The sequence below is a fragment of the Grampus griseus genome, assembly GCF_964374135.1.
Source record: "Grampus griseus genome assembly, chromosome: 20".
Classification (NCBI taxonomy): Eukaryota; Metazoa; Chordata; class Mammalia; order Artiodactyla; family Delphinidae; genus Grampus; species Grampus griseus.
The window spans coordinates 10,482,780-10,503,672 of record NC_139014.1 but is presented as its reverse complement, the minus strand read 5'-3'; the positions used below and the strand labels follow the sequence as shown (position 1 = coordinate 10,503,672).

The following is a 20,893-nucleotide window of genomic DNA, read 5'->3' as shown; positions in this document are numbered from 1 at the left end:
ATAATGTTTGGATTTCTCTTGGTAAATACCTGGGAGTGTAATGGCTGGGTCATATGGTAGGTGTGTGTTTAACTTTTTAAGAAACCGGCAAACTGTTTCCCAGAGTGGTTGTACCACTTTACATTCCCATCAGCAGTGTGTTCCAGTTCCTCCCTATCCTCGTTAGCACTTGGTATAGTCAGTCTTTTAAATTTTAGCCATTCTCACAGGTGTGTAGGGGTATCTCATTGTGGTTTTTTTTTTTTCTCATTGTGGTTTTAATTTGCACTTCCCTGATTACTAATGATGCTGAATATCTTTTCGTGTATAGTCCAGCTTTTCTCACTTAACATAATACATTTCAGATTCATCCATGTTGTGTGTATCAGTGGTTTCTTCATTTTTATTGCTTAAGAGTATTCCACTGTATAGTTGTACTGCTGTTTGCTTATCCATTCAGCAGTTGAAAGAAATACCTGTTGATTCTTGCTTTTGCAATTATGAAAAAACTGCTATAAACGTTCATACACCGATCTGTGTGTGAACACTTTTCATTTCTCTTGGATTGAGATTGATAGGTTGTATGGTAAGTGTATGTTTGACTTTCTTTATAAGATACCACCAGACTATTTTCCAGAGTGGCTCTTTCATTTTCTATTCCCACCAGCAAAGTATGAGAGTTCCAGTTGCTCTGCATCCTGGCCAGCACTCTGTAACAGCAGTTTTCATATGTTTGTTTTTTAATCATTCTAATAGGTGTGTAGTGTGTCACATTGTATCTCCTTATATCACATTGTGGTTTCCGTTTCCATTTCTCTCACATGATCAATGATGTCATATGCTTATTTGGTGAAGTCTTTTCAAATCTTTTGGCAATTTTAAAATTGTGTTGTTTGTTTTGTTACTGAGCTTTGAGGGTTCTTTTTATATTCTGGATACAAATCCTTTATCAGATATGTGTTTTACAAATATCTTTTCCCAGTCTGTGGCTTGTCTCTTTATTTTCTTAATAGTGTCTTTCAAAGAGCAGAAGTTTTTCATTTTAATGAAGTCTGATTTATCACTTGTTTTCTTTTATAGATCATGCTTTTGGTATCACATCTAAGAAATATTTATCTAACAACACTGTTGAGTTTTAAGAGTTCCTCATGCATATTCTGGATACAAGTCTTTCACTGGATATATGTATTATGAATATTTTCTCCCAGGCTGTGGGATGCATTTTTATTTTATTTAATGATGTATTTTGAAGAAAAGAGTTTTCAGTTATCTAATTTATTAATTATTTATTTTATGTTTTGTGCTTTTTGTTTTCTAAGAAAACTTGGCCTATTTTAAGGTTGCAAAAGTATTCTTTTATGGATTCTTCTAGAAGTTTTAAAGTTTTAGGTATCACATCTAGGTCTGTGATCTATTTTGAGTTAATTTTTGTGTATGAAATGAAGAAAGGGTTGATGTTAATTTTTTTTTCATACAGATATCCAGTTGATCTAACACCATCAGTTGAAAAGCTATTCTTTCTCCATTGAATTGTCTTTGCATCTTTGTCGATAATTAACTGATCATATTTGCCTATTTCTGGGCTCTATTTTGTTCCATTAATTTAAAAGTTTGCTCTTTAAGCAATACCAGACTGCCTTGATTGTTGTAGGTTTATAATAAGTCCTCCAACTTTCTTCTTCTTTTATTTATATTTGCTTTGGTTATTCTAGGTCTTTTGCATTTCCATATGAATTTTAGAGTCTGTTTGTCAATTTCTACTCAGAAAATTCTGCTGGAATTTTGATTGGAATTGTGTTGAATCTGTAGATCTATTTGGCAAGATTGCCATCTTAACGATGTGACTGTTTCAATCCATGATCATGGTATATATCTTCATTTATTTAGTTTTCCTTTAATTTCTCTCAGCAAGGTTTTACGTTTTTCAGTGTATAGGTCTTGAATGTCATTTGTTGGACTTATTCTAAGTATTTTTTAAATTAATTAATTAATTTTAAAATTTATTTTTGGCTGTGTTGGGTCTTCTTTGCTGCATGCGGGCTTTCTCTAGTTGTGGTAAGCGGGGACTACTCTTTGTTGTGTGGTGCGCAGGCTTCTCACTGTGGTGGATTCTCTTGCTGCGGAGCACGCGCTCTAGGCACACATGGGCTTCAGTAGATGTGGTACGTGTGCTCAGTAGTTGTGGCTTGCGGGCTCTAGGCCGCAGGCTCAGTAGTTGTGGCGCATGGGCTTAGTTGCTTCACAGCATGTGAGATCTTCCTGGACCAGGGCTCAAACCCCTGTCCCCTGCATTGGCAGGCGGATTCTTAACCACTGCGCCACCAGGGAAGTCCCTATTCTAAGTATTTTATATGGGTTTTTTGCTACTATAAGTGGAATTTTTTATTTATTACATTTTCCAATTATGTGTTACTAGTCTTTAATAATACAATTAAGTTTTCTACATTAATCTTTATTTTATAACTCTGCTAAATTCACTGATTAGTTCTAATAGTTATTTTGTAAATTCCATGGGATTTTTCATGTAAACAATTATATCATCTGCAAATGGGGACAGTTTTACTTCTTCTTTTCCAATATTTATGTGTTTCAGTTTCTCTTCTTGCCTCTTGCTGAGTGTAGAGCCTCCCAATTGTAGGCGGAAACAATTCAGTCTCCTACCGTTGAGTATGATGTGAACTGTAGAGTGTCTGCAGGTGCCCTCTATCAATCTGAAGTGGTACCCTTCTATTCCTAGTTTGCTGACAGCTTTTATCCTGAATGAGCATTAGATTTTTGTCAGAGGCTGTTTCTGTGTCTATTCACATGCATATTTTCTGTAGGTATCTCTGGCTGTTTTCTTAGGATCAATATCTGGAAATGAAAGTAAAGGGTCAAAATACATAAACATTTTTAAGCCTTTTGCATCCGATTTCCTAACTGCCATTGAGAGAAATCTGAACAGCATACAGTGCCCCCAGCTGTGCAAGAGTGTTTCCCCAAACCCTTACTTACACTATATTTCATAACTTTTTAATTATGCCAATTTCATAGACCTCCCCTCAAATTGTATCTTGTTTCCAGCTGCATTTATTTCATTACTCTGGACACGAAAATTTTATTGGCTAGTTGTATTTATTCTCTAGTGATTTGTTTTTTCTTGTACCTTTGCCATTTTTTCTGTTGGGCATTCATTTTTTTAAGTTTACATACTTTTTTCTGTATTAAAGATATTAATCCTTGTCGTATATATGTCCCAGTTGGTTTTTTGGCTTTTCATTTTAATAGACTTTATTTTTTAGAGCAGTTTTAGGTTCATAAAAAAATTGAGGGGAAAGTACAGAGATTTCCCATATACCCCTGCCCCTACACATGCAAAGCCTCCCCGTTACCAACATCCCCACCAGAGTGGTACAGAGTGGTACATTTGTTACATTTGTTACATTGGATGAACCTACAGTGACACATCATTATCCCCCAAAGTCCATAGTTTACATTACGATTCACTCTTGTACATTGCATGGGTTTTAAGAAATGTAATATAATGACATGTAGCCACCACTATAATGTCATACAGAGTAGTTTCATTGCCCTAAAACTTTCCTGTGCTCCACCTATTTACCGCTTCCCACTCCCCCCAGTCTCTGACAACCAGGATCTCTGACAAAAGGATAGTGATCCTTTTACTATCTACATAGTTTTGCCTTTTCTAGAATGTCATAGAGTTGGAACCATATAGTAAGTTTCTGACTCTGACTTTTCAGATTGGCTTCTTTCACTTAGTAATGCATATGGACATAATGGCTTGATAGCTCATTGCTTTTTATCGCTGAATAATATTCCATTGCCTGGATGTACTGAAGTTTGTTTATCCATTTACCTACCAAAGGACATCTTGGTTGCTTCCAAGTTCTGGCAATTATGAGGGGCCACCAAAGGGTGGCATTATTTCCAGCCCTCCTCCCCCAGAGTCCTCCCCACCGCCACTCCACATGCACACAGCACAATTTCCGAAACCTGCACACCCTTCCCAACACGCTGTGTCCTGCTCGCCCCACGGGGCAGGCCAAGGTTTGCAGAAACCAGATCCAGGATGGACGCTTGCTCCGACAGAGTCCAGGGTAAAGGCTCCTGCTCCTCTGCTGTGGTGGAAGGACTGGGGCCCTGAGGTGAGGGAGCCCCAGAGAGAGGGCCCCCCAACACCTTCCTGCAGCAACTTGCCTCCAGGCAAAAGTCTGCTTAAACCCTTTTACAACTCCTGAGGGGGAAATTATTTGCATTAATTAATTGACTGACTAATTAATTCAAGACACTATACTTGGGACCTACAGCTGGGGTTCCATCGACTTACTGTTCAACTGAATCAAAAGGCTCAGAAGGAAGAAAAGCAAGAGCTAACTTAGAAGTTTGGATTTTTAAAAATGTTAGAGTCTGGCCGCAATGTCTCTTTGACCTAGAGAACCACAATTCAGTAATTTTGGAGGAAGGGAATTCCCTGGCAGTCCAGTGGTTAGGACTCCGCGCTTCCACTGCAGGGTGCACAGGTTAAATCCCTGGTCAGGGAACTAAGATCCTGCATGCTCCTCGTCATGACCAAAAAAACCCCAAAAAACCAAAAATAATAATTTTGGAGGTTTCTTCCTTCCTGCTCAAGCTTTTTCTGAAAACAGACACTTCTCGTATCTATCAGTTATCTATAGCCCCGTAACAAAGGACTCCAGAACTTAAAACCACCATCTTCAGTTTGCTCACAGGTCTTCCCATTGGGCTGGGCCAAGTCAGCCTGTTCTGTTGGGTGCTCTGGGGCTTCCTCAGGCAGCTGTCGGCAGCTGGGAGCTCAACCGGGTGGAGGGTCTGAAATGGTCTCTGTCCATGAGGTTCGGGGACTCTGACGCTGTCAGCTGAGTCTCTCTCTCCTTGTGATCTCTCATCACTTGTGCCTGGGCTTCCTTACATGGTGGCAGGAGTATACCAAGAGTGAGAATACAGAAGGTTCTTGAGGCCAGGCTCTGGAGCTCATAGAATGTCACTCATACCACATCATGTTGGCCAAAGCCACTCGAAAGGCCAGCCCAGATTCAGGGGTAGGGAAACAAACACCACTCTAGGAATTTGGGGCCATATTTAATCTCCAACTCTGTGCCTGACATTGCAGGAGTTGCCAGATTGACAAAGAACACGCTTGCTATGTTTTGCTGCGGCAGAGCTGGCTTTTCTTATTCATTTCTGTTTTGCATTTTGGTGATCTTCAGAAAGAAATGCTATATTTCTCAGAGTTTAGCATCTTCTCCCTCTACCTATAAAACATTTTTAACTTATAGCATATTGGGAGTTATTGCCTTAGATAAACCATCCTTATAATTTTAATGTACCACACAATAATTTTACGAACAAGCCAAATTATATGCCACACATATGAGTATTCTTAAAACCAAATTGCTCTGCATGTGTAAAAAGATAAAAAATAAAAATTGTACATATTTCAATTTTCCCAAGATTTTATTTCCATGTTTTTCTATGACTTCAAAATTCCCAGACATTTAACACTTTCATCCCAGGCATGGGTGTTAAATCTCTGTGTTCTGTGCCAGGCTTGTGCTGAGAGCTGGGGATGCAGAAGAGCAAACGAGATACGGCCCTCAACCCCATGGCAATGGGTCTTCAGGCAGAAACAGATGTGGCCCTAGGTGACCTAGAAGACTGTACAGTCATCTGCTATGACAGGCCCTAAATAAAAGAGAACGAAGTCTCCTATCAACTTTGCTCCAGTTTGAACCGTGGAACCCCAGCTGTAGGTCCCAACATAATGTCTTGAATTAATTCATCAATCAATTAATTAATGCAAATAATTTCCCCCTCAGGAGTTGTAAAAGGGTTTAGGCAGACTTCTGCCTGGGGGCAAGTTGCTGCAGGAAGGTGTTGGGGGGCCTCTCTCCTGGGCTGCTTCCCCTCAGGACCCCAGTCCTTCCACCACAGCAGAGGAGCAGTGCCTTCGGCCAGGACTCTGCGAGAGCAAGTGTCCATCCTGGATCTGGTTTCTGCAAACCTTGGCCTGCCCTGTGGGGTGAGCAGGACGTAGCATGTTGAGAAGGGCATGCAGGTTTTGGAGGATCGTGCTATGTACGTGTGGAGTGGCGGTGGGGAGAACTGGGGGAGAGGGGCTGGAAATAATGCCACCCTTTGGTGGGCCCTCTCTGGCTGGGCTTGGAGGTGAGCCTGGATGGGCCGGCCCCGCCGGGGAAGCACGCCAAGCACATGCTCTCCGGCCACTGCGGCCTCATTGTTCAATACGCAGATTATGAAATGCTGTGTGAAGCGGCATGGTGGGGGGCTGTCTTCAGACCTGCGGCTGCCTTGTTTTGCAGACAGTCATTGCATAGTGCAGCCACTCAGGCTCCCCTCGGGAGGACAGGGAATCCCTCAGCCTTTTTGGGTCCGAGTTTGCCGTGTGGCTGCGTGCTTCAGCTTGTCTACCTACCCTCCCATCCGGCTGTCTATCTTTACCTGAGTCTGTTTCCTGGGAGAGCACAGGTGCCCCTCAGAAATGGGAGGACCTGGCTCAGCCCACTTCCTTAGGCAGGTGGGGAAGAACTGCACACCAGGCCCAGTATTGTTCTAGAAGCAGCGAAGTTTCTACAAAGGCCAGTCTTCCTCTTTGAGGAAGTTCCGAGTTAGAGGGATTGTGCTTGAACAATCCAGAGTAGCTTCATTTGGAGACCTGGTGCCCATCAGAGGAAGAGGTGCCTCAGGATTCATTGCCTCCGACACTTTTATGTTCTCGGCTGAAACAGGAAAGTGGGATAAAGTGATTGCAGTCTTACCTCTGTGGGATATCGGGGTTGGGATCCAGAACTGATGCTTGCCTTTACTCTGGCGATATTTTAGCAGTCATCTGCTAGATGTTACTATTAAATCTCAAGAGACGGCATTTAACCTGTGGTGTAGCTGAATCCGTGTAATAAAATATTTGGCAACCGAGGAGCCAAACAAAATTATTAATTTTTTAAAGAAGTAGAATAAGATAATAGGGTTGTATTGCTGAACTTTGAACTTAGAAGCAGTTAAATACACTGGTGAAGGTGTGGGCCACAAAGCTTGGGTTCAAATTCCAGCTCTACCACCTGCTAGCTGTGTGACCTTAGACAAGTTACTTAACCTTTCTGAGCCTCAATTCCTGTTTTGTACAATGGTGGTAATAATCACCCATTTCCTAGGATTTATTGTGAAGCTTATATGTGATAAAAAGCACATGAAAAGTGGTTAACACAGAGCTAAGTGTTTACTATTAGTATTAACAGTATTATAACCCAAATGCTTCCTTATGGAACCACTATTTTTTCAGGAAAATACTGAACCAATCTGAACCCAAAAGGAAGCCCCACACTGTCTAAAATGGTCACAAAACAGCTTCTTTCAGTAAGCCCTGAAAACCAGGGTGCCCAGCACTGAGCACTGTTCATTCTACACGAAGCCATGTTATTATCTTCACTGTGCAAAAGAGGAAACAAAGGCTCAGAGAGGCTTGGTAACTTGCCCAAGGTCCCATAGCAAGGGCTCAAACCCAGTCAGTAGGACCTCATCTGCCATTATGACAACCTAATATCTCTGTTGAGGTGGAACAAAATTTGATCACAAAAATGCTTTCCCATCCACATTAAAGTGTAATTGGGCAAGACCTATGATAGGATTCATTCGTTCGTTCATTCATGGGTGTCCGTGGACAGCCTCTATGTGCCCAGCGTGTTCAGCTATATCTCTGAGTGTGCATGCATGTTGAAATGGTTTCCCCAGCCCTCCCTGCCCTTCCCCATGGCTGCACAACAGAGAAACGTGTGGCCCTAACATGACTTGCTCCACCAGCTCCCCCTCCAGCGTGGACGCCCACCTGCAGTTCCCGGACAGCAGTGGCCTCCTGCAGCCCCCGCGCTGGGACGAGCCGCAGCGGGCCTGCGCCTTGGAGCAGATCTGCGGTGTGTTCCGAGTGGACTTGGGTCACATGCGCTCCCTCCGCCTCTTCTTCAGGTGAGGCCCTCTTGGCCATGTCCTGGAAGCTGCCTGTGTGCCGTGTCCCGGGGGGCCATGCTTGGGTCCAGCACCCCTGCATCCCCAAACATCTGCTTCCCAACATCACTAGTCTCGTCAGCAGTGCCCCCTACGGCTGCCCCACAGGAGCTGGGTCTGGGTAGCTCCCAAACTCTTTCCTCTGCTTTCAGGGTGATGGTAAGCAGCTGTTGCTTGGAGCTCTGGTTTGGGGAAAGACAATGAACCAGGGCTACACAGAGAGCAGTTGCTGCAGGCTGCCCCCGGTCACCCACCCAGAGGCCCAGCTCGGAAGAGGCCATGGCTTTCTAGAGGGAGGCACGCTTTCCTTCATTATGGGGAGCCATCCCTTTTAGTTCCCTGCCTAACGGCCACCTCATGTCTCTCTTCCTGAAAGGCAGGGTGGCCCAGCCGCAGGAAAGCACCAACCAAGACTGGTGCTTAGAAGAAGCAGGCATGTCTCTGTGGGAGTTCCCAGACCCAGAGCCACATCCCGCCTTTCATGGAAGGGAATCCAAGTTTGGGTGATGGCCCTGAGGCATGTGTTGTGAATTTCCCCGGAGGATTCTCCCAGAGTGCCTTCCATGACGGATGGGGAAGGCTGCTGGAGGGGCATCCCTTAGCGCTGCCCCATCTGGGTTCAAAACCTGATTCCCCGTCAGGGCATCCACCCCCAGGACCCCCAGAGAGAAGGGAGGATATGACCTGGCAGGCAAGGGTGGGGACAGAAGGCTGCTCTGGGAGGTCTCCCGGGAGTGAGGACAATACAACCTGGGGTCTCCCAGGAAGGGAGCTGCTTTGCCTTCTTCAGCAAAGGGGTGATGGCTTCTGTTGGGGCATAATTCTGTCCCCTTGCCGCCAGCAGCCAAACTCCACGGGGACTTTCTGTTTCCTGCCTCTGAGGTTGGCAATAGGGGTCTCTGATTATACTTGGAAATAAAAACCCATGTTTACATATTCATGGGTCTGTTCTCTTCCACCCTCCGATGGCCACTCAGCGATGAGGCCTGCACCAGCGGCCAGCTGGTCGTCGCCAGCCGGGAAAGCCAGTACAAGGTGTTCCACTTCCACCACGGTGGCCTGGACAAGCTGCCCGACGTGCTTCAGCAATGGAAATACTGCGCAGAGACGCACCTCAAAGACCAGGTAGCCCGGAGGAGGGTTGGGGACTGCCCCCAGGGAGGCCCTGCACCACCCCTGGAGGCACCTGGCTGCTGAGACACCCCCCCTCCCATTCCCCCCTCCCCTCCAACGGGGGCCCAGGACATTGGTTCTCTCCCCCGGAGACCCAGGCCTCTCCGGTGTGACCCGTGGTCGCTGGGGGCCTACAGAGCAGCAATTTGGGATTTGAAACATGTGCCCAGGCTTCTTGTAAAGGCAGTACTCCGCACTTGAAAAATCATGTTTTGACAAGGCTTCCTGCCATATTTTGCTCAATCTACATACAAATGTAATAAGAGCTCTTTAATTATCTGGTTAAGATACTGTATGTGCTTATTAGAAACGGGCTGACTTTAAAATTCCCTTCCTTCCCACAGAGCCTCCTGCTGGCTTCCCTTATTACAGTAGCATGGCTTTTTTTTCCCCCTACATTGAACAACCTTTGATTTTTGAATTAAATGTCAGCTGCAGTTTTGCCCTGGATCCGTGACTGCCCGTGGAGACAACCTGACAGGCGGGCTCCCCGCTCGCAGAACAGCCATCCCTTTGTATGTGGCCAATCACATGTAATTTATTGCAGGCCCTCCCGGCAGAGGGAAGTTGGCCGTCCGAGGCATTAATTCCGTCTTTGCGGCGGGGCTGGAGGGACAGTGGGGGGCGGCGGTCGATGGGAGTGGGCCGGGAGCCGGGAGCGCGAGGGGGGACCATGGTAAGAGGACGGTATTTTCATTTGAATTGTGTCTAATTACACTTGCCATTTAGGGGTTTGTATGCAGGGAAGAGGCGTCCTCCTCCTTTCGGAAGAGAGCGAGGAAGGCTCACATCCCGCGAAGAGCGCGGCTGGCTTCGAAAGCGAAGCGGCTGAGACACTGATCCCCAACTGTCCTCCCGTCCAGCAGGTCGCCGACGAAAAGACGTGCATGCAGTTCTCCATTCGGCGTCCCAAACTGCCGTCTTCCGAGACGCACCCCGAGGAGAGCATGTACCGACGGTTGGACGTCGCGGCCTGGCTCCGCCACCTGAACGCGCTGGGCCAGGTGGAGGAGGAGTACAAGCTCCGCAAGGTGAGGCCCGGTGTGCCCGCGGGGCCCGATTCAGGACCAGGGGTCGGGGCCATGCCCACGGGCCGCCTCCGGGGGGTGCGTCCGCTGGTGCCAGAGCTGGCTGTGTGAACGCGCCCGATAGAGCAATCAAAGCCGCTGCGATGAAAAAGCAACCTCCGGAGCGGGTTTGGAGGACCCCGCGTCAGCCTGTATAGCAGAGCTCGCAGCCCGCGCCGCGATTCCAAAACCGGGATTAGGCCCTGACGTGAGAACGACAGGTTAATCTGAGTGCCGCACCAGGGGGGGCATTGACATTGAAATGAGCCTGGTTTGTGTCCTGTATGGGAATGGGGGGCCGGCACTTTCCCCTTCCAAACATGTGCAAATTGCAGCGATCTGAATCAAGGCATCAGTTGTCAAGAAGGCGCAGCAAAGCCACCAAAACACAGATCTCCGGGGATTTGGGGGTCCTTTGAGCGGCCCTACTTTGGCCCCTCCCCAACTTTTGCCGCTTCCTCCAGGCCATTTTCTTCGGCGGCATTGATGTGTCAATCCGGGGGGAGGTCTGGCCCTTCCTGCTGCGTTATTACAGCCACGAGTCGACGTCGGAGGAAAGGGAGGCGCTGCGGATGCAGAAGAGAAAGGAATACGCCGAGATCCAGCAGAAAAGGTGACCGCGGCGACCGGCCGGGGCCCCCTCGAACCGCGGAGGGAAACGAAACCTACCCCAGCGCCGCGGAGGGAAACCCACCCCAGCGCCGCGGAGGGAAACCCACCCCAGCGCCGCGGAGGGAAACCCACCCCAGCGCCGCGGAGGGAAATGCCATTTGGAAAGGCAATTTGAGGTGCAATTCAGCATTGATAATATGTTCCGTGACCCATAGTTTCCTTGAAAAATGGGTCTCCCAGGACCGTGAGCGATGGGGCTGGATAAGTGCAGTTATTACCCCAGCGGCGGGCCCTGGGACTGGCTCTCTTTAGCTCGCATGTCAAGATTTTAGAATACTTTTTCAACGTACTTAACGAGGCGCTGACATCCTTCCGCAGAACCCCGGGGTGGCGGGGGTGTTTGGGGGGCACTGGGACTGCTGAGGTCCGTTTGGGCCTCGCTGATCCCGGGGCTACGGTCAGCTCTCTGTTTGGGACCCGTGAGGCCGAGTTAATGTTTGGAAAGCCTTGTGCACCACCCCCACCCCAGGTCAGTGGGAGCCGGAGGGTTTGCCAGCGGCCCCAGTTCCCATCTGGGAGCAGGGTTGGGCGGGGTTGGGCGGGGTTGGGCGGGACGCCCGCGCCAGCCGGGAGCGTTTGTGCCGCTTGCTGACCCCCCAGCGGGCGCTCTGCTCCATGCCAGGCTCTCCATGACCCCTGAAGAGCACAGAGCGTTCTGGCGGAACGTGCAGTTCACCGTGGACAAGGATGTGGTACGGACAGATCGAAGCAACCAGTTCTTCAGAGGAGAAGGCAATCCCAATGTGGAGAGCATGAGGTACCACCTTCCCGGCCAGCATGTTTCCTCCCCCCCTCCGTTTCACTCCCATCTGCCACCTCACCCCTCAGGCCTCAGTTGACCCTCTGGGAAGTGGAAGAGCAGCAGCTTCTGCAGGGGTCAGGGGTCTTTCCTCCAGGTTCAATGCCCCAGAATCAGAGGGTTGTTAGCTATTTTAGGCAATGTCAGTGGATCTTTTATTGTTCTAGAGGCCCAGGGAAGGCCTGTAGGCCCCACCCGCTGGGCATCCACTAAGCCTAACCTTGCTTGTCTCACACCAGCTGTGGGCCAGCCTCCCCCTGAGTGTCTCTGTCTCCCATTGGGTGGTCTTCTGGATGATAAAGCCACACAGGGCTGAGGCTGGCATCTTTGACGTGCTGCTACCTCCTGGCAAATAATTGCACAAAATTAGCAGCCCATGAAAACGTTCCTGGCCAGCCCACCCTTTGTCACAGGCAGTTGACAATTAAGAAAATCAGACCCACATTCCTCCTTGCCCTGCTCTCGAGGGGCTGGGCTGGTGAGTGCCTAATTGCAGGCCATTACCTTTCCCCAGGCTCTGGAGACGGTCCCAGAGCTGCCCTCCTTCCTCTGAGATCATGGTGAAAGATGGGGGCCCGGACAGCCCAGGGTCTCCAGCCTGGGGTTCTACTGGCCTGCACAACAACACACTGCTATGTTGCGGCCGTCCTCCACTGACCTCCCTGCTCTCTGCACTGCGTCTCCAGGAGGATCCTGCTGAACTATGCGGTGTACAACCCAGCCATCGGCTACTCCCAGGGCATGTCGGACCTGGTGGCACCCATCCTGGCCGAGGTCCTGGACGAGTCAGACACCTTCTGGTGCTTTGTGGGTTTGATGCAGAACACGATCTTTGTCAGCTCTCCTCGGGATGAGGACATGGAGAAACAGCTGGTGAGGCTCTCAGTTGTGTATGGCTTGGGGGCTGTGGGTCAGCAAGCAACAGAAAGGCCAGGGTCAGCCTTGCCAGTGGACTGTGGGGGGCTTGGCCCTGGGCCTCTGGGGTAGGGCCAGCTCCCCCAGGAGGGACGCATGCTGTTTCCAGGTCCCAGGACACATGTTGCCATCCCCACCTCACACTCCTGCAGGTCCAGAGTCTAGACTGTGCAGGGCCTTCCCCTTGTGGCTTCCCACCTCCCTGCATGTGGCATCCCAACCCAGGCTCCCTGGGAGACAAAGAAGGGGGGGGGGTCCCTATCACACCTGACCCTGTGCTGTGTAAAATGGTTCCTCAGGTGCATCTGGGCCCCTTGCAGGGGTCCAACATAGCCAGGGTTCTGGGGGTGGGGATGGGAGGGGCTCCTGAAACCACCTCGAGGCCCGCTGGGTAGTTGTCACAACCGTACCTCCAGGGCAGCAGGCTTGCTGTGCGCAGCCGGCACCCCTCCCTTCATGGCCTCCCCTAATCTACACAGACCAGGCAGCACTGAGACTTGGGAGCGAGGAGGCAGAGCTGGGTAAGGCAGGGCCAGGAGTGCGTACTCTTTCCTTACGTAGCATCTGTGCACTCCAAGCACCTGCCGGGTGCTGCTGGCACTGGGAGATGGTCTCAGGTCCCCAGTCTGCAAGAGATTTTTGGTCTGGAAGCTGACAGTGTGAGGAGAGGATGCTGGGTGCCAGGGAGTGATACAGAAAGAGCTCTGGTGATAGAGGTGGGAACCAAGACAGGCGTCCCAGTGTCTCCTTGGACTAGGCCGACCCAATGGCACGTGGGGTCTGGCCCTGGACACTGTCAGGCCTGCCGAGACTTGGCTGAGAGAGCTCTCTGGGCAATGGCACTGGGTGCCCTGGTCAGGTTGGTGGCCCACATGCAATGAGGGTCGAGCTGAATGGAGGGCCTCAAATGCCAGGCCAAGGAGCATGTCCCGTCAACTTGCCATTAGGAAGCCGTTGAAGACTATGGATGGTAGAGCAGAACACAGCAGGGGATTGGACGAGGGGGAGCCAGGAGCAGGCAGGTGGGGATTGGAAGGTGCCGGGCACCAGAGCGGGGGTGGGGGGCACCCGTGAGGGAGGGAGGGGATCAGCTGCGTGCCTGGACTTGACCCTGCTGTGGGCCACTGGGTGGAAAGACTGGCCAGTCGGGAAGGGTCCTCAGAATCAGTTCCCGTGCCATCCCAGCGGCTGTCTCAAGTAGGAACAATGGGTCGCTTATGTGGGAAGGGGCCTGTGAGTCACCAAGCCCCCACCCCAGGATCTGGCTGGGATCTCAGCCGAGCCTGCCCACTCTGTGCTCTCTGCATCGGCCCTGTGATGTCAGGTTTCCACAGTACCTGCGGAGGCAATTACGGGCTCTGATGCGATTCGCCCCTGATGGGCTCCGAAGCACATGGCCCCGTGACTTGTTAGCTGCCGGAGATTGATTTTACAACGGTGCTGGTGAAGTCAGCAGCCAGAGCAGGACGTTGCCAGAAACAGCCTCCATCTCGTCCCAAGTCACTGGGTGGTGACCTTAAGTGCAGGAATTGAGCCTCTCGGGGTTCAGAAACGCCCCCTCTCTGTCCTAAATCAGCTCTGGAAGATGATGGATCTTGGTGATCAGAGCGGAAGGTGGTTGAGTGGGTGTGGGGGAGGGGGCGTTGTCAATGGATGATCTGCTCGACATCCCAGAAGGGAGGGGGCGTCAGAAACAGCCCCATATGGCGCCTGAGGCCTGGGGGTCTTCCTGCCACTAGCCTCCTGGTCCACATCAGGGTGCTGTGCTCTGCCTTGCCCTGGGCCACGCCACAGCCTCCAAAACAGTCTGAAATCTGGGCTAAACTGACAAAGACAGGTGTGAGTCAGACTTCCAGCGACAGAACAAAACAAGTGGGTGCAGTGACATGTAGCAGGTAGAGACCTCACGCATGGCACACAGGCTTTGGCGGGCGGGAGGGGTGGACCGAGGAAGGGCCTCGGTGGGAGTGGGCTTCCTGGGCCAGGCAGGCAGGCGTGCTCGGGGCTGGGGGGCTAACTCATCTCGGCCTCGCCCCCAGCTGTACCTGCGGGAGCTGCTGCGGCTGACGCACCTGCGCTTCTACCAGCACCTGGTCTCACTGGGCGAGGACGGCCTGCAGATGCTCTTCTGCCACCGCTGGCTGCTGCTGTGCTTCAAGCGGGAGTTTCCCGAGGCTGAGGCTCTGCGGATCTGGGAGGCCTGCTGGGCCCACTACCAGGTGAGTCAGGCGCGGTGCCCAGGGCTAGGGGCTGGGACAGCCGTCCTGCACCCAGTCTAAAAGGAGGGTGGGGTGCCCACGTAACCGTGCACCTCCTCTGGGGTCCCCCTCCACCATCCCTGACCCCCCGCAAGCCACAGTCCGCCCCTCACATGGCGACTGCCTTCCAGTCCCACGTGGCCAGCCTCAGACCTGCAATTCGCCTCCCAAGTAACTGAAATCGATGCAAATTGCCCACTGACTGCACTCATTACCACGTTCTGGGGCTGAGCACGCTCCTGTCACAACCAATCAGCATGAAAGACATTGCGGGGCAGAGCAGGACGCCAGTGCCCACAAGCTGGAGCCAGTGCCCGCCCGCCTGCCCCCTCGGGACGGCTCAGGGAAAGGGCCTGAGACCTTGCTTCCCCATCAGCCCCTCTGAGAGCCCGGGCCTGGCCCACTGTCCCCACCCAGGGATGTGATTTCCACTTGCCATCCACTGTTATCATTGTCTCCTCAACAAATTCCCCTGAGAGCGTCGAACTGGCCCTGTCACACAGCTTTAATGCCCAAATTAGCAACAAGCTGGCGACGTGAAAGGATAGGCAAGTCTCTCTGAATCCATCAGCCTTAAAAAAAAATAGTATTGACGCATCCGGGAGGTGGCCAGGACACTTTCTGCAAGAGCGGGCTCCATCCTCCCTGTGGCAGCCGGAGCAGCTTGGATGAGACAAACCTCGCTGTTACGTGGGCACGCCCACCAGCCCTCGGAAATGTGCATCAGCGTTTCCCCTCCTTACTAATGTCAAAGAAGGGTTATGTCTGATAGAAGTGAGTGTGAACAAATGTGGTGCTGGTGCCACAGGCTGTCTTTGTGTTCATCCATCCTCACCCGCCTCCTGCTCCTGCCCGCAGCCGGGCCCAGGTCTGGGCCGCGATTCCTGCGTGGGTTAGCGTGCTCGACGTGTACTGCAGGCTGGAATCAAGGAAGCATTGGCAAGGATGGTCCAAAACACTGGATCACATTTAAAAAAAAAAAAATTGTGTCCACTTTGCAAAGCCTCATTGCATGTTTTTCCAGCAGCAAGTTTGCCACCCTCGTGACATCACATTTAGGCTAATGTTACAAGTGAACTCAGAGCATTACCCAACAAATGGGGCCATTTCTCAGGCTAAATTTAGCCACATTTGGCCCCACCACTTGATCAAATTAGTGGCAGGAGATTGGAAGCGGGGGGTAGGATGATTGTAGTGGGCGTAGGCTAATTCATTAGAGTGAGCTCGTGGAGAGGGGGGTGGTCACTACCAGCTGCTTTAACTTTTAAAGTGTCCCCAGAGTGAGAAAGGCTCTATTTCATTCATTTATGATACTTCTAGTTTGCCCTCAGGGGCTGCACTGCCCTGGGCCTTGTCCAGTGAACTGGGATTAGTCCTGTACTGCCATCCAGCCCCATTTAGATTGTGCCCCACCTTTTCTGCCCCAGAGTCCTCTCTGAGAGGAGGTAGACATGCACCTTCCTCCGTCCTCCCCCCTCCCCCCAGCCCTCCGCCAACCCTGGCCACAGTTCGAATAGCTGCAGGAGGATCGTTCTGAGCCACATCAAGGCCATTCTGGAGTAATTCAGAGGAAGGGGCTGGGCAACCCAGAATGGTCTCTTCAGAGTGGGTGGGGTGTGGGATGTTTGCTGCCCATAACTTCTGCCCGCATCCAGGGCTCCTCCTGGCCCTGTTTGCAAAGGAACAAAGTTCTGTCTGGCTGGGTGGCCGACGTCAGGAGACTAAACACAGGCTTCCTGGTGGTCCTTGTCCTTCCTCTGCCCCCGAGAGCAAGTGTGACTCAAAGGCGGTGTGCCCTCAAAGTGTCCGGGCCGGAGAGCACACAGGATGTACCCCAGCCAGCACCAAGTGCCGGCTTCCTGCTGTGGGCCAGGCCTTCTTTGCTGGGCAGCCATATGAGGCAGCCTCCAAGGAAGACAGCGGAGTCCTCAATGGGCTCTGTAAAGCTGGTTAAAGATGGTGGGCTCGTTGGGGAGCTCCATGGGGACCGTCGTGATCTGCCGTGCTCTGCTCCGAGGCTCTTCTCCCCACTTTCTTATCAACAAACCTAAGAGTCGTCTCTGGGGCACGAGTTGGGACGTTTGGCCTGGAGGCAGGAGGACAGCGACCAGTGGGTGGGTGCCAGAAAGTTCTTTCTCAGTGGCGTGTTCTGTGACCCACTGGAGCATGTTCTGACGCACTGTCTCTCAAGAGAATGGGCACGGGCCAGCCTTCAGAGGAGCATGTTCTTTGCCCTGTGCTGGAAAGCCTCCCAGAGGGCTCCCCGGAGGGTAACAGCAGCCCGTGGGTGGCCAGCCCCTTTGTATGTCACAGCAGCCTTTGGATAGAGGTGCTCACACTGGCCCATTTGCAGGTGGGGAAACTGAGGATGAAGGAGGCTTCTGGGCTTGCCCAGGGCCACATGAACCCAGACGACCTCACCCCGAGCCCTTACCCCGCACCTCTGCACTTGGCCTCTACCTGCAGGCAGGCCCTGGGGCTGGGTCAGGGGCCTTATCTGAACCCAATCTCTATCCCCCCAGACGGATTACTTCCACCTTTTCATCTGTGTGGCCATCGTGGCCATCTACGGGGATGACGTCATTGAGCAGCAGCTGGCCACCGACCAGATGCTTCTGCACTTCGGAAACCTGGCCATGCACATGAATGGGGAGCTTGTTCTCAGGAAGGTGAGTGTGGCCCCTGCATGCAGGCCCGCCCTCCCATATACAGAGCCCCACCCCTTCACTTCCAGAGCTCCGCCCACACACTCCAGCCACCCTGGGAGCTCCTGACCAAGGCCCAGTGGTCAGCATGTCTGGCAGCTGCTCAGGGTGCCCATCAGGCCCTGGCAAAGAGGCCTCTCTCCTCATGGACTGAACAGATTACCTGGTTTGATGGACAGGTCCTCCACCTGCGGTACCTCAGTCCTAGCCCAGAGCCAGGAAAACTGAGCAGGAGGCTTAGGGAGGGGAGGTGGACACTTTTCATCCGAAGTTAGTGGAACAAAGGGCGCCTTTGCCACCTCCCCACTTCCCAGGCTCCTGCTGGAGTCTGCTTCTTAAAGCTCTCTGGTGTCTCCCGGGGGCAGTGAGGAGGGCCTGGGGTCAGGGTGGGGTGGGTAGGAAGAGGGTGGTGGAAACAGACCCTGCAGGGCGGAGAGGTGGAGCCGTGGGGCCAGGCCGAGCCAGGGAGGGACAGGGTGGGCCCTGTGCCGCTTTTGCCTGCCCTGTTCACCCTCCATATGAAGGCCATCGGGGGAGCCTTCTTTGTGTCAAGCCACATGGGAGCACTGCTCCGGGTACCATGTGAGTCCCGTCCCTCAGCTGGATCACGGTGTTGAAAGGGACGGGGCAGGCAGAGCCCTCGCCCTGACCTGGCACAGGGTGAGCCCTTGGGCGCTGGCTATTGCTGCCCCTGCTCTCGGGCCACTGGCTGTCCCCCAACGCCCTCATCACTGCCTGTCCTCTCTGTTTGCAGGCAAGGAGTTTGCTCTATCAGTTTCGCCTCCTGCCGCGGATCCCCTGCAGCCTGCATGACCTGTGCAAGCTGTGTGGGACTGGCATGTGGGACAGTGGTTACATGCCCGCCGTGGAGTGCACAGGCCAGCACCCGGGGTCTGAGAGCTGCCCATATGGGGGCACTGTGGAGACGCCTTCGCCCAAGCCCCCCAGAGAAGGCAGGAAGGGCCCAAAGACGCCCCGGGAAGGCTTCGGTTTCCGCAGATAGGTTGGGCTCCCTGTGCTAGACGAGGGGTGAGGGAACCTCAGCCAGGTCCCAAGCATGGGGGAGGGGGTGGGGCTGGGCTTGGAGGGGATGGGATGGTAGAAACAGAAGGAAAATGCCCTTGGGCGGCATGAAGGGAAACTTTTCATATTAAGGACAAAAGCGGAGTCCAGAAGTGACAGAAGTGGAACCCGCCAGCTGCCCAGAGAAAAGTCACCTCCCAAAAAAGCGGGACCAAAATGCACAGCCATCCCACCTGGACACGCAGGCTGGCTGGGTTCTTGTGTTGCCTGCCTTTGATGGCTCTCCACACGTCCCAGGAATTCCTCCAGCTTCATCAGCCACCGAAGGGTATTGCCAGGCACTGGGAAAGGCAGAGACAGAAGGAGAGGTCTTGTGCACCCACCAGTGCCGGGGAGTGCAGAACAAGGGGGTCCTGTCCAGGCCCAGAGACATCTTTGCAAGCCGGACACACCCGCCTCATCAGGCTTCATTCTCTGAAAGAACCAAACATACTCCACAGCTTCTCCAGCCACAGCTGCAAAGCTGATGTGAAGACATCTGCCCCCCATCCCCCCGCCAAAAAAAGCCCCACTGATTTCAGGGTAAAGAGGTGTAAGAGCAGCGGACTGGGGGCTTTCACACTGTCCATTTCAACATCCTGTCCTCTTGGTATGTGAAGGAATCTGCTGCCTGAGCACAGGCTGTTGAAATGTTGGATTCCTCTCCCTTTGTTGGGGAATGTCTGCATTTGGCATTGTTTAAGGCCAACCTCACCAAATACTGCAACCAACTGGGGTCTGGATGGGTTGAGGTGTGTGTGTGTGCATGCAAAATCATCTGAAGGGAATCTGCAATGTTTGAGGGAAGGGGTACTATATTAACTGACCAACCAAGACAAAGGCACCTGAAAGTGCTAGAAAGACTCCCACTTCCCTGCAGGGCCTGCATTCTGCCATGAATGCCAGTCTTCTGTAAGTCAGCTTCTCAGGTGGTTGGACGCAAGAGTGGCCACAGTACGGTAGCCATCACTCAGGGCACCTCTGCTTTCTGTGTGGGAACCAGGTCTTCCCAGCAAGCTCTCCCTGCTCCCAAAGATTCTCATCAGTTGCTCCTTCTGGGATTTAGAGAAGGACAGATAAGGGCATGGGAGGGCTCCCAGCCAGTGTAAAGTGGTGGAGCCATTTGCACAGGAAGCCACCTCTTGAACTGGCAGGAGCAAGGAGGCTGGAATCGTTCCTTGAATCCTCCTGCACATTCTTCTGGGGAGAATGATTCCTGACGTGCTGAGAGTCATCGCGGAGACGCAGCCCGACTAAGGCTTCTTCCTGCCCCTCAGCTTTTCCCACTGGGACCTGACGCTGCTGGATGGCGCCACTTTAAAAAGATGTTTATCAACAGGAAAGAGGAGTTATCAGCCTCCTCCCTTCTCAGCTTCTCTCTGCTCCATGAGCCCAAGTCCTCCAGCAGGCAGGAGACTGACACTGGTACTTCCAAGTTCCTGGCCCCTCTATCCAAGAGTCTTTCGGAGAGACCATCCTGGAGCCCCATCAGTGCCCAGATCTTAGGGTACTGACCATTACAGTCCAGCAGCAGGATCCAGGCTGGATGGGGGTAGACTTGTGCTCTGCTTCTGGGGAAAGAAGATTGCCTTTCCATCCGGAGGATGGCTCCTGATCCATTATGGAAATGGCTTGAGTTACCCAGGCACTATGTTGACCCTCCTCTAGAGACCACATCCCCATGAACAGGCGTAACAGTTATCCATTGCCGCAGTAATGCTACATAACAAATAGCCCCCAAACATGGTGGCCTCAACTAGCACACACTTTTACCTAGCACATGAGTCTGTGGGGCAGCAGCTCAAGCTGGGCATTTCTGGTCTGGGTTGGGCTTGCTCCCATGCCTGGAGCTGTTAAGTCCCAGGGGTGTGCTCACACATGTCGAGGTGTGTAGAGGTCAGACTTGGCTCTGCTCTGTGCTTCTTGCATCCTTCCCGCAAGCCAGTCCTGGCCAAGGCGAAGGTGCAGAATCAGAAGTGTACGGGCACCTTCCCAAGCCTTGACAGATGCCCCCCGTGCTGCCACCTCAGTGGCCAAAGCAAGTCACATGGCCAGACTCAGCATCTAGGGATGGGGAAATGGACCCTCCCCTGCAGTAAGAGAAGTGACATGGCGAGGGACTGGGATTCAGGGAGGGGTGAGGAACTGGGCGGCTGGTACGGGGCTGGAAGAGTCTACCAGCACCACAACAAAGTCCTGGTCCAGATAACACTGTTTTGGAGC

At 52.1% G+C, this 20,893-nt stretch overlaps 1 protein-coding gene across 1 annotated transcript in view; it reads left to right on the top strand.

Moving 5' to 3' along the window:
• TBC1D16 (TBC1 domain family member 16) overlaps positions 1-19,638 on the top strand; it is a 79,761-nt gene extending 60,123 nt beyond the window's left edge. The window contains exons 4-12 of the mRNA XM_082678876.1: positions 7,819-7,980; positions 8,997-9,144; positions 10,056-10,223; positions 10,724-10,872; positions 11,554-11,688; positions 12,417-12,603; positions 14,685-14,864; positions 17,426-17,572; positions 18,363-19,638. Of these exons, the coding sequence (XP_082535002.1) occupies positions 7,819-7,980; positions 8,997-9,144; positions 10,056-10,223; positions 10,724-10,872; positions 11,554-11,688; positions 12,417-12,603; positions 14,685-14,864; positions 17,426-17,572; positions 18,363-18,611 (1,525 nt within the window). The 3' untranslated portion in view covers positions 18,612-19,638. The remainder of the gene's footprint in view (positions 1-7,818; positions 7,981-8,996; positions 9,145-10,055; positions 10,224-10,723; positions 10,873-11,553; positions 11,689-12,416; positions 12,604-14,684; positions 14,865-17,425; positions 17,573-18,362) is intronic.
• Positions 19,639-20,893: the final 1,255 nt, after the last annotated feature.